We start from the raw sequence: 13613 nt of genomic DNA, 5'->3' as shown, positions 1-13613 counted from the left end.
TCTGCCAATGCTCTGGTGTCAAATGTTCTATTAGGGACATTCAGGGGAGCCACATTGAGGGCTATGGGAGCTACAGGGGGGTCCATGATTTTCCTTTGCAAATTTTACTCTTACTCAGGGGCTGTGTTACTATGCAGAGTAACAACAGCACAGTTTCTTTGTAGAGGGATGGAAATGCAAGTGGGAGGTAAATGCCGGGTGTGCAGCAGTTGAAATGCTGTTTTTGTAATTAAGAGCGAAGCTTAGCCCTGTTTTGGCACCTTTCAATGTTAAAAATTGGTTTCAAATGCGCCTGCCACGATTGCGCAGACAGGGCCTGGTTTCTTAGCAAAATGCCACTGGGAAAGGCTCGGCCGGTGTTTTTCGAAGTGATAATTGGAACTTTGAGGCTTTGCTGAGGAATTCAGTGGTGAATTTCTGATTTTCGGCTTTCATTAAGCTCTCTAAGGCGTTAAATAGATAATTGCAGGCGCACAGAGGATGAATGATGAGGAATACCTGGTAAGACAACGCGCAGAGGTCGTGACCGCAGGTTGAACTGGTGCGCTGGAGGCCTTCTGGTCAGTTTAGCAGGTTGGTAGACAATTTGGACGTTGTTTGCATGCCGAGCAGAATAACGACGAACACGCAAAATGACCAAAAAACACGAAATTTTGGGTGAAATAGACCTTTTTACGCTTTTGGCGCGAATATGTGCTGACGTCAGCATGACGTCATAGGGTGGGGTCAAGGTCGGATGACGTCATGCTGACGTCATCAGGTGACGTGGCGCTGTCTGGTTGGTACACGGTGGCGGTGACATGGCAGGACAGGTGGACCAATGGGAGGGACAGGGAGGTCGACGGGGCAGCGTACCTGGGTGACGGGGCGGTGACGCGTTGCTGACGCGGGTAGGCGGGATGAGGAAATCCGGAAACCAGCAGTGGTTTCATATCGCACCGCCTCCTGTACGGGGCGGTATCGGTCAGTAGTACCTCCGACGTACGGTGGTGAGGGCACGTAGCAGTGGGATGACGTCCTCCAAATACGGACGTCGGGAGATATCTATCGGTCATCGGATGGGCTCCGACGTCACGATGATCGTTAGATCTACGGACTTTGATCGGATGGCAGGCGCGAGGCAGATGTGACGGGAGGTTAGTACAGGTATCGGTCAGACGTCGGAAGGGGTCCAACGCGATCAGGGCCGTCGGATCTGTAGGCCCTTGATCTAATGGTGGTCGGGGAGGTGACATGTGTGGAATATAGGGATGAGGGCGGAGACAAATAAACCATGCTTTTGAGCGCTTTTCTAATGTATTTCGATAAAAACAATTATACGCGCCAACCTTGGCTAACAGGCGGAAAGTGGGTTTTATGCTCTTTTGGCTCTTTGAAGCGGGTAAGGTGGGGTTTAGGGCCCTTTTTAAAGGTTTTATGTGCAAAAAAAGGGGGAAGATAGAGGAACTGGCTTATGAGGAAAAGGGGTATTTGGCATAGGTTTATCAATATGACCTGATGTCATTTGATCCCTGACTTGTAACATTATTGGCTATAATGCCAAGGGGGTGGGTATTTATAAGAGTTTGGGATTTATACACCTTGGTGTTAGTAATATTAGGGGAAAAGGCGATATGAGGATTTATACAATAGAATTAGTGTTAATATGAATGAAGGGAGCAAATGAAGGGGATATCACTGAGTTTATATGAAAATGATTTGGTTTTGAGAGTAGATCAAAATGAAAAGTTTTTAGACAAGAAATGTGGCTTCTGAATGAACTAGAACCACCATAAAACCATGATCTCTCTTCATAAATCTCAGCTGAAAGGAAGGGAATGTTAGTGATGAAATGAAGGGGGAGAGGGAGGTTAGTCATGCTCCTACTGTAGTCTTTTACTTTGCTGCCCATCATCACCATTCTTGCAATGATAGGACTCACTTTCTGCGACCCCAACTACCTACCCAGCTGCTTGCCTAGCATTTTTTGTTTCTCCTTGGAGGGTGCACTTGGACTTGCAAACCCTTACTTGCCTTTTCTTTTCTTTGGCTTTTTCTTTATTCTTTTCTCTATCTATTTCTACCCTTATCTCTTCCAAGGTCCCAGATTAAGCTGTTGGGAACCTTTGCTTCTCTACCTAAACTACTTGTCTACCAAGATTAAATAGTTTGGACAGACTTCTTTCTCTATTCTATAACTCAAAATTGAACACATGGCCTGATCCAGATTAGACTGTTGAATCATCCACAAAATTGAAATAAGGTCCTCAATACTTGAAACACTTTACCCAGCTCTTGCTTTCTAGGAAATATGGGATCTTTGGGATACCAAAGCAGAGCATATTTGGCCTTTCTCTTGCCAATCATGAAATATGAAACCTATTGGTATAGGTATCCAATAGGACCATCATCTTTTCCTGCAAAATATAGAACCTTGCTAGAAGCGATGAAGAGAGTTTTGAAAAAAATTCACTTACTTGGCGAAAATTGGAAATTGTCACAGTTTAGTCAATATTGCTCAGAATCCGTATTATGACCTATTTCTGGAAATGGAACAACCATTCTGCATTTTCCCATGTAATAGATATTTTGATCGAGGCATTGAAATTTCAAATCTGCACTGCAACTCTCCCGCCGTCACCAATATTTTTGGGAAAAAGAGCTGATTTTAAAAGAGCGATATCTCCCTCATTCGGACTCCGATTCGACTGATTTTCTTTTTGAAATTAGGTTTTTTTCGCAAAGATTCCATATCTGCAATTATATTTTGCAATTCGTGCACCAGGACGTCCAAATCTACGCCGCAAACTCGTTGCCCTGAAAAATTGTCTGCAACCCCACTGATTTTTAGATAAGCGATATCTCCTTCATCTGGACTCCGATTCAACCGATTTTTTTTTTGAAATCGGCCATTTTTTCACAAAGAATATAGATATGCAATTAGATTTTTCAAAACTTGCACCAAAACATACATATCTGATCTGCAAACTTGCTGCCCCCGAAATCCTCCAAAAATTAAAAAAAAAAAAAAATCTCCACTTTTGTGCCCAAGAAAGTGCTATGATACCACTTGTTATAGATATGATCCAAAAATATAAGAGCATACAAATAAACCTAGAAATAATATGAAATGATTCTTTATTGATATCAAACCCTTAAGTTAGGGCAACACCATACATTCACTCCTTAAGGAAGGAGAACACCCCACAAGCCATATGCATGTTCATACAATAATCCTTCATTCTTTCTCCACATCGAGTCTCCAGCCTCTATATAGGCCTCATACATACAATACCATGGATCATTACCATGGTTCCCTGATACCATCAAACTAATACCATGGGCCCATTACATTGTTATTAACTACTTGTGGTCCCTTACATGATATGGGTTAACCACCTTATTTATTACTATGGCCCATCCCACTATTACATTATTACCTTGGGTACCTCCCTTGGTAGCCCATATTATCCCCCCTAGGTATATAACAGAGCTTTCTTCAATCTGCACACTTTGTGTTCTTGGCCTTTCTTTTCATAGCATAGAGGTTGTTCAATGTAAACCTATTCCTTTAACTCTCCATTTAGGAATGCTAACTTCACATCCATTTGGTAAACTTTCCACTTGTTTTATGCTACTATGGACAGTACTGCTCTCACGGTTTCCATTCTAGCAACCGATGCAAAATTTTCTTCATATTCTCTCCCATACTGCTGCTTATATCCTTTGACAACTAGTCTTGCCTTGTGTCTTTCTCTTTTTCCTTCAGCATTACTCTTGGTCTTGTAGACCCATTTAACTCCAATGACTTCCTTTCCTTTTGGTAGTTCAACTAAATCCCATGTCTTGTTTCTTTCTATGGCATTAATCTCCTCATCCATAGCTTCAATCCATTTCCTATCCTTAATTGCTTCTTCGAAATGAACAGGGTCGTCAACATGACAATATAAAGCAAACAAAGAGTTCATACCTTTATTTGTTGCCTCTTGTTCATAAATTTCATTTAAATTTCTGAACTTCTTACCTCTTCCATTTGGTGTGCAAGTGCTTAAAGAAGCACTTGAATTTCCTCCTTGTGGTGTGCTTGTAGAAGCACTTTCATTTCTCCTCAAGGGTGTCCCTTGTTGTCCTTGTGTTGGTGCTGCTATTTGGGGATGTATTTCAGCCATCTCCTGATCATGTTCATCATGTGACAAAGAGCTTTTAACATTCAATGTTTTCTCTATGCTTCCATCCCAAGCTTCCTCCTCAATGAACTGAACATCTCTACTCACAATAAGCTTCTTGGTGGATGGGTTATACAACCTGTAAGCTTTCGATTCCTCACTGTATCCAATGAGAATACATTTATCCCCTTTGGTGTCCAACTTCTTCCTTACCTGATCTGGAATGTGTGCATAAGCCATACATCCAAAAACTTTCGTGTGGGTGACTCCTTGGTTTCTCCCACTCCATGCTTCTTCCGGCACTCTGTTCATGACTGCTTTTGTAGGGCACCCATTTAAAATGTACATTGCACAATGCACAGCTTCAACCCAATAATCATTTGCCAAATGCTTTTCCTTTAACATACTCCTCGCCATGTCCATGATTGTCCTATTCTTCGTTTCGGCAACTCCATTTTGTTGCGGAGTGTACCTAGTGGTAAACTACTTATGAATTCCATTTTCTCTACAAAACCGTAGCAATTCTTTGGAGATATACTCACCTCCTCTATCAGTTCTTAGAAATTTGATATGGAGCCCGCTTTGGTTTTCAACAAGTGCCTTGAAATTGCAAAATCTTTCAAATACTTCACTTTTGTTCTTTAGGAAATAAAACCAAGTTTTTCTAGTAAAATCATCAATGAATGTTAATATGTAGTGGCTACCTTCAAGTGATGGAGTTGGCATCGGTCCACATAAAGCTGAATGGAGAATTTCTAAGAGTGCTTTTGCCCTTATGCTTTTCCCGCATGGAAAAATTTCTCTGTGTTGTTTCTCGAAGATGCAACCTTCACAAAGGCTGTCTCGTTTCTCTATCAATGGTAATCCTCTTACCATTCCTTTTCTACTCAACAGATTAAGATCTCCAAAGTTGAGATGTCCAAACCTCAAGTGCCACAACCAATTTTCATCTTTCGGTTTGCTTTGGAAAGCCTCTTGTGTCACTGCTGCTATTACTTCTTTATTTTTCAAATCTGCCTTCATTCTGAGAGGGAACATCTTGTTCCTCGTCATCTTCACTTCAACAATACATTGTTTGCTGGGTGCTCTGTCCATGATGGTGCATACATCATTCACAAAGAAAACATTGTAACCCTTTTGAACAAGTTTTCCAATACTTAAGAGGTTACATTTCATTCCAGGAACATAATAAACATCCGATATGGTTATCTTTTCACCTTTCTTTGTTAAAACTTTTACTTCTCCTTTACCCATAACAGAAACTTTATTATGAGTTCCTAGTGTGACTTGTGAATTCAGGTTCTGATCTAACATAGATAACATGACTATGTTTCCTGTCATACGGTTGCTGCAACCGGAGTCTAGAAACCATACATCTTCACTCTTTTCTTCAGCAGTATTACACGCTAAAAACAAATTGCTTTAGCTGATATTTTCTCTAGTGAAATTTGCACTAGTTCTATTACTCATATCATGCTACTTCTTCCTACATAATGCCCATATTTTTTACAATAATAACATTGGACATTGGATTTTTCATACCTTTGTCCTTGAGCATGATGTTGTCCACTTTGTTGGCTACTGCCTTGGCCTTGGTTATGATTTGGATTGCTACCTCTTCCTTGAGCATTTGCTAGAGTGTTTCTTCCACCTCTGTTTTGGCTTCTGCCTCTTCCTCTCTTATTTCCTCTGCCTTGACCTCTTCCTCTTCCAAAGGACATCTCGGTCTTGAAGGCATGCTCTAGAGATGAGTTTCCATTTCTACTCAATCTTTGCTCATGTGTTATCAGTGATGCATGTGGTTCATCAACTGTGAAGTTTGTGAGATCCTTTGTCTCTTCTATGGTGGTGACAATCACATCAAACTTTCAGGGTAGGACCCTCAACAGTTTCTCCACAATCCTCCTTTCTTCAAGAATCTCTCCATGAGACCTTATCTGTCTAACCAGACCAATCACATGTGTGAAGAATGAGTCAACATTATCTGACTCGTCCATGCAGAGGTTCTCAAAAGCTCTCCTCAGCAACTGTAGTTTTGTTGTCTTCACTTTCTCCATGCCTTGATAGGCTATATTGAGAGTTTTCCATGATTCTTTAGATTTCTTGGCTGCTGCTATCCTTGGAAACACACTCTCATGCACTGATTGATATAAAAATAAGAGGGCTTTAGAATCCTTCTTCTTATAGCTCTTCAAGATATCTTTCTCTGCCTGTGTCAAGTTATTAAACTCATCTTCATCTGCTCGCTCTTCAAAGCCATCCTCAAAAAATTCCCATAATTCTTGAGAAGCAAGCAAAGCTTTCATGGTTATTTCCCAATAGTTATAGTTTTTCCCATTAAATTGTGGGAGCTGAGTATTAAATGTACCCATGCTAGTTTTGGCTCCAACCATTCTTGCACTCTTCAAAATACTTGACTATGTTTTTTTAAAATAACTGATTGTCTTCAGTAGTAACACAAAAACAAACTTGAGAAATACCTTGGATTTTCTTGACTCAGTCTTCACTTTGCTCGAGAAGCTGCTGCAGCAAGAAACCCTTTCTTCAGCTTCTTTGACACCTTCAAAGAGCCTGGACAAGCTTTGATACCACTGTTGGGAATTTCTTGTTTTATTCCAAAAAAAAATAACTTGAACATTGAATAATACTCTGTTTTATCACATGATCTTAACACATGGAAGATTAAAATTGTTTGTTGAAGAAGAACAGAGTTTTTCAACACACATAAAAACTTTTTGTATTCATTAATAAAAGACTGCCAGACTTCTTCCTCTCACAGAGGGATCTACAGAAAAACACTTTGGTTCCTCACAAAAAAAATTACGCTCTCTCCTTGTAGACTTTACTCTCTCTCTACTGAAAATTTTTACACTACTCTATGTAAAAATAAAACTTACATTTATTGTTGTAAAAATCTCTTACATTCGCTTGGTGATTCTATTCCATTTCATATGCAACTACAAGAAACATAATTACCTTACAATTGCGATACTGTGCATTCTCTTTTGTTTCAACGAACAACACAAAAATCCCATTTACGCTGCTCCGTCTATTTTTCATTACATTGCATATATGTTCTCTCAAAAAAAACATTTCCCTTACCTTCACACTGCTGCGTGCATTACATCCAACCTGCTGGAAAAATTCTCCTTTCACCTTCACTCCTGCAAGTTTCACGTTTCATTTCATATACAATGAACAACCAAAACTAAAACATAACAATACATTTTTTGTGCCATACTACCGTGAGTAATAAAAAAACAAACTTAAAAAAAACTTTACCAACTTTTACCTATCACATTAAATTTACATTAATTACCTTTACGAGAAACTGGCGGTCAAAACAAAACTTTCACTTCATGCAAGTTCATTGTTGCAGGCTTGTATCAACCATTGATTTAATCCGACAGTTGTCAACCATATCACATGGCCCATTTCTGCTGAAGTTTACGCTCCGATGAAAAGCGGTTTTGGAAAAGTTGCTGTGGACACGCATGAGGCAGTGAATGTGATCGAAGCCAGTTGAGAAAATACCACCATTGCGAGAAAGGCGGTGCGATGGAGAACAGGAGGTTTTCAGAAATGAATGTTGTTTGCAGTCGCGGCTGCCATGGCGGATTCCGAACAGCGCTGCACTTGAAATTATTATTTCAACAATTTCAATGAATTCCTGTGAGATTTTAGAAACGTTAGACTCAAATAATCCACTGGAAAAGCTTCCAAAAGTCACACCAGAGACAACTCCAAACTAAAGGAGTTGTCTTTAGAGCGACTTTTTGGAGTTTCGGGTAACAGAATCTCGTGGAAAAATTTGTGGTGAAATCTTGACTTGTGTTATTTAAACTAGTTTTTTTACTGTATATATGGATTTGAAAAACCCCTAGGGAACTTCTACTATACAGGGTTTACAAATAAAACTTGTGATTTCAATGAGTTTTTGTTGGACTTTAAAGAAATTAGACTGGAATAATCCATCGGAAAATCTTTCAAAAAGTTGCACTAAAGACAACTCGAAACTAAAGGAGTTGTCTTTAGGGCTAATTTTTGTAGTTTTTGTCTTTATCATCAAATTTAATAGTAAATATATATTACATTAATATTTGAACTTTCTAGAAAAGGAAAAAATTTAAAAAGAAAAATGTATGGCAAAAATTATTGATTTTAATATTATAAATAATTTTTTTTATTCGATAAATTTAATTAATATAAAAAAACCAATATTTTAAAAATAATAAAAAGTTGTGTAAGTATAATTTTTAAAATGTTTTTATAATAGTAAAACAAATAAAAACCCTATATTATATAACTTTACATTAAATTTTAAAATCAAAATATTTATTACAAAATTAGTATTCTTAATTTTTAAAATTTAAATTTAAAAAATATATAAATATAGTTTTAATTATATTTTAAATAATTTAGCTTTATTTTCTTTTAAAGATTAATAAATAAAAGATTGGTCAAAGTAAATGATGATGACCACCATCAATATTACTGGGTAGAGAGGCACATTCTACAACTGAGTATGACGAGATGGATAAGTATGTCACGTCTCGAATAAAATATTAATTAAAAAAATTAATGATCATGGTGATAAAAAACTAGGGATTTGATCTCTCTCAACCCATGATAGATTGAGAGTTAGATGGATCTAAGCGTTATAATTTGGTCAAGTGTGTTCTATTAAGGTATTTTGTGGTCAAAGGTCACTAGTATTCTCTGGTGAAAGGTCACTAGTTCGTAACTCCAATAGGGAAAACCCAAAAATACTAAGGGCTAGTATTAGCAAGATGATGCTATGAGTGGGTGATTTTGACTACTTAGGGCTAAAGACAACTCCTTCATATATTAGATAGACAAATTATTTTTCATAATTTAAAAATTCCTAAAAATACTAAAAAAAAGACCATTTAATCTATTTCATAATTTCGGAAATGACTGGAAAAATTCATGTTGAAATCTTGATGTTTGTTATCTAAACTGGTTTTTTTACTATATATATGGATTCATCACTCTACTATGCAGGGTTTACAAATAAAGTTGTGATTTCAATGAATTTGTGCTCGATTTTAGAGAAATTAGACTCCACGGGAAAAGCTTCCAAAAACTTGCACTAAAGACAACTCGAAGCTAAAGGAGTTGTCTTTAGGTAGACTTTTTTTGTAGTTTTTGTCTTTATTCTCAAATTTAATATTGGATATATATTACATTAATATTTGAATAGGAAAAGGAGCGGACGGAGAGCGAAGAGATTAGGGTTCTGAGAGACTCTGTGATGGCGTAGTCTGCAACCCTCTGGATCTACTCAAGAACCGGACCAGGAAACCTGTTGTGCAACAGCGTTGCAGGGTACTAGGGAGGGAAAATGGAAACTCCGCACGGGAGGGCGTCAGAGCCCTCCCCCAGTGCAAATATCTCGCTGCACGGTCCTGAACAGGATATTGTTTTCGGATCCATCGACAAGGAGACAATGAATCAAGAGAATAGGTATCTGCAGGGAAACAAAGGAAAAGAAGGAGGGAAGGATAAAGCCATTGCTGCACAAGGCAATGGGGAGAAACATGAGGAAGTTCCGAGAGTTTCTTCGACCCCATGCAAGCCTATAGCCAGAGAAAGACCTAGAATAGAGCTGTCGGGACACAAGATTGACAAAAGAATAGAATACATGTGGGATCATGCCCTCATTGGGAAGTTCATAGGGTTCTGGCCGACGGAAAGAGCCCTATATGGATGGATTGCGGCGAAGTGGAAACCCAAAGGAGACGTCACCCTGTAGCTAGGGCCGAAAGGCTTCTTTACTGCTATCTTTGTCTGTTTAGAAGACAAATACAGAATCCTGGGAACAGGGCCCTATTTTTTTAACTCGGCGGGACTGTATCTCAGGGAATGGATACCAAAATTTAACTCAGATAAGGAAGATCTCACATGGCTGCCAGTCTGGATTCGAATGTACTCACTTCCGGATGAATATTGGGATGGGGACATTCTAAAAGACATAGGAAATGGATTAGGGGAATACATCACGGCAGCAGAAGAAACAAAAATGCGCAAGTACACCTCTTATGCCCGCATATGCGTCTTCATGCAACTAAATGAAGCTTTGCCAGAATCGGTAAGTCTCTCTCACTAAGATGAAGAATGGGTCCAACCCCTGGACTATGAGCATGTCCCCTTCCGTTGCAGAAAATGCCATGCTCTTGGGCATCTCTTCCAGGACTGTCCGCTGAATGCCAAAGCCAATACTACTGGTCCATCAGAAGCCCCAACCCAGGACGGCTTCACCAATGCCCCCAGTCGACAGCGTGCACACAAGAAACCCTCTAATGGGAATAAACCCCACCAAAATCATACCCATGGCCCAGCCTCAAAGAAAAGCTTTGAAATTCTTGCGAATGCCTCTGATGAGCACCCCCCATTTCCTGAGACTACCCCAGCCCCTCCTTCATCTTCCTCCCCTCCCCCCCCTCCAACAGCCTCCTCATCCAAACCTCAATCTCCCATTATAAATCCTGTAATCCTCATTAATGGTCAAAAGGGAATGGAAGGGTAATGCAAGGATATGGAAGTTGATGGAAAGCTAAACCCCCCACAAAACTCATAGATCAATACGGAGGAAAGCAATCAAGTGCAACAAATGGAAGAGGAACCAGAGAGCATAGATGTGACTGGTTTAGACATTATAGAGCTGGAAATAGCATGCAAAAAGAAAGCATATGATAATATACCAGAGAATCAACTCAACAACCTGGAAGTGGTCATCTCCAGGGCCTTCAATCAGCATCAACTAGGCATACAGCCATGTAGCCTATGGGACGGAAGCTGACCCCCAAAAGACACCAAGAAGAGAGGAAGAAAGACGGATCTTCAGCGAACGATCGAGATCGAGAAAATCCTGGTGGACTCGCGCAGGTATGCTAAGTTGACGAAGTACTACAAACCCTCCCTCAACAGTTAACCCATGAAGCTGGTATCATGGAATGTAAGAGGGCTCAACAGCCCAGGAAAACTCAGAATGTTAAAAAACATGATTAAAATGGAAAAGCCGCAAATGTGCTTTCTCAAAGAAACCAAATTTAACAGCACAACGTTAGGCAACATTCTCTCTAGAGCTTGGCCAGGTTGTCGATCGGTCGTGAGGGATGCTTCTAGAGCTTCAGGAGGGTTGGCTATAGCATGGAGCACTCAAGCTATAGCTCTTTCAGATTTTCACGCCTCTCATCACCTCATCCAGGCTGAGTTTCACATCCTAGGTACGAACATCCATGGAAACCTCTGAAATGTATATTTCCCGCAGGATACAGCAAGTAAAATGGCTCTTCTTGATACCATAGAGGTCTTGAACAACAATAGAAGGCACCCGCTCTGGATAATAGGAGGGGATTTTAACATGATCAACAAGCTAGAGGAGAAGACTGGGGGTAGAAATAGAATGGAACAAGAAAACTCCCACTTCAAGGATTTCATTCACAACACCTCCCTCATAGATATGCCTTTCTGCAATGGAACTTTCAAATGGAGCAATCGCAGGGCAGGCAAGCACCAAATTGCATCCAAATTGGATCGCTTCCTCATATCATACAATGCGGTTCACCTTGGCGGAGATCTCTCATCAACTATTCTTCCTCACACGGGATCGGATCACTGGCCGATTTCCCTCCACTGGCAAAGACCAGGCAACCTGACCAGAAGACCCTTCCGCTTCGAAGAGCTCTGGCTCTCACATCCCTCGTTTAAAGACTTTGTAAAAACTACATGGACATCCTTCAACCCGCCTGATGGATCCAAGATGTATCAGTTCCAACAGAAGCTCAGGTTTTTAAAAAATCAACTAAAGCGATGGAACAGAGAAACCTTTGGCAACATATTTAAAGCACAAAAAGAACTAAACAGGGAACTAATGGAACTTCACCAAAGGATAATCACAAAGGGGCACACTGAAGAAACTCTGGAACATGAAAAACGCATCTACAATCAACTTGAGGAAAGGAGGAAACAGGAGGAACTATATTGGAAGAAAAAGTTCAGAATCAGATGGCTGAAGGAAGGTGAGAGAAATACCAAATTCTTCCACAAAACCACTCTTCAGAGAAGAATGCACAACAACATCCCCTACGTCCAAAAACAAGGGGGTATAAGAGTAGAGAAGCACGAGGAAATTGAGGAGGAATTCCTCAATCACTTCAATCAGGTCCATCGAGAGCCTGAAGGAGACAAAAGTCAGGCTATTGAGAAAATAACTAAAAATGTGCAAGGATCATCACGGAGGAGCATAATGAACTTCTCCTTCTTCCCATTCTGTCTCAAGACGTGGATGAAGCAATGTCCCAGCTCAAGGAAGGAAAAGCCCCTGGCCCGGATGGTTTTACCACTACTTTCTTTCACACCTTCTGGGAGCTGATAAAGCAAGAGGTCTCGCAAATCGTAGAAGAATCAAGAGCTCTCCACTCGCTGCTTCCCTCATTAAATTCAACCTTCATCGCTCTTATCCCTAAAGAGGAAGAGTCTATTACACCTCACAATTATAGGCCGATTGCTCTTCGTAATGTCATTTACAAAGTCATATCTAAAGTGATTGCGAATCGGTTAAAGCCCCTCTTGCCCCTGCTTATCTCTCCGGAACAGTCAGGGTACGTGGAAGGGCAACAGATCATGGACGGAATTCTCCTCACGCACGAGATAATACACTCCCTCAAGCAAACCAAGGAGGCAGGTATGATTCTCAAACTAGATCTCTCTAAGGCTTTTGATAAACTCAGCAGGACTTACATACAACAAATGCTTACAGCCTTCGGATTTTGTTCTATGTGGGTCTGATGGATTATGAGTCTAATTACTTCTACGCACTTCTCTATCCTTGTGAATGGAATTCCATCCCGCCCCTTCAAACCTTCCCGAGGAATAAGGCAAGGGGACCCCCTATCCCCCTTCCTCTTTGTTCTTATGGTTGAAGGTCTAGCGCGTCACATAAAAAATGCCCTCCATTCTCATAAGCTGAAAGGCCTTTCTGTTCACAACACCCCTGCTAATTCCCATCAGCAGTTTATTGACGACACTATGCTATTTGGCTACCCTTCTGTCCAGGAAGCCTTCTGCTTCAAATCCTTGCTCTCTGATTTTTCCGAAGCCTCTGGTACTAACGTCAACTGCTCCAAGTCGTAGATTCTTTTCCTTCACACTCCTCCCTCTGTCAAGACAACAGTTACCCGCATCTTGGGTTTTCCATCTGCCACCCTCCCCTCCAATTACCTTGGATCCCCTCTCACGGTATCAGCCATAAAGCATCCCTCTTGGCGTTCTCTCCTTGAAAAAATCAAATCTCGCCTTAACCTCTGGACTTATAGATCTTTAAATTTAGCGAGTCGGGTCGTGCTCATCAAGTCGGTCCTCCAGGCTATGCCTCAATATCTATTCTCAATCCTTGCAGCGCGAAAGTGGGTGATAGAAAGAATAAGAAATCTTCAGCGTGGC

General features: G+C 40.4%; 1 protein-coding gene across 1 annotated transcript; it reads left to right on the top strand.

Moving 5' to 3' along the window:
* Window positions 1–11454: 11454 nt before the first annotated feature.
* On the top strand, window positions 11455–13304 carry LOC149196821 (uncharacterized). The gene is made up of 3 exons (XM_089408443.1): window positions 11455–12190; window positions 12451–12855; window positions 13096–13304. Exons 1-3 carry the CDS (start codon window positions 11455–11457, stop codon window positions 13302–13304), a joined length of 1350 nt encoding a protein of 449 aa, XP_089264569.1.
* The last annotated feature ends 309 nt before the right edge of the window (window positions 13305–13613 follow it).

The sequence above is a fragment of the Pinus tabuliformis genome, chromosome 2_2 (assembly GCF_031772625.1).
Source record: "Pinus tabuliformis cultivar Carrire ecotype Pingquan chromosome 2_2, CPIR1, whole genome shotgun sequence".
NCBI classification, from domain to species: domain Eukaryota; kingdom Viridiplantae; phylum Streptophyta; class Pinopsida; order Pinales; family Pinaceae; genus Pinus; species Pinus tabuliformis.
The sequence above is the reverse complement of the archived record's forward strand: the minus strand, read 5'-3'. Positions and strand labels throughout refer to the sequence as shown.

What these genes read in the sequence shown, in the direction of transcription:
- LOC149196821 (XM_089408443.1), top strand. Translation starts at nt 11,455, where the DNA reads ATGGCTCTTCTTGATACCATAGAGGTCTTGAACAACAATAGAAGGCAC. An exon ending in AATCAGATGGCTGAAGGAAG is followed by an intron (nt 12,191 to 12,450) that starts GTGAGAGAAATA and finishes TTCTGTCTCAAG; the next exon opens with ACGTGGATGAAGCAATGTCC. An exon ending in CAAGCAAACCAAGGAGGCAG is followed by an intron (nt 12,856 to 13,095) that starts GTATGATTCTCA and finishes TTATGGTTGAAG; the next exon opens with GTCTAGCGCGTCACATAAAA.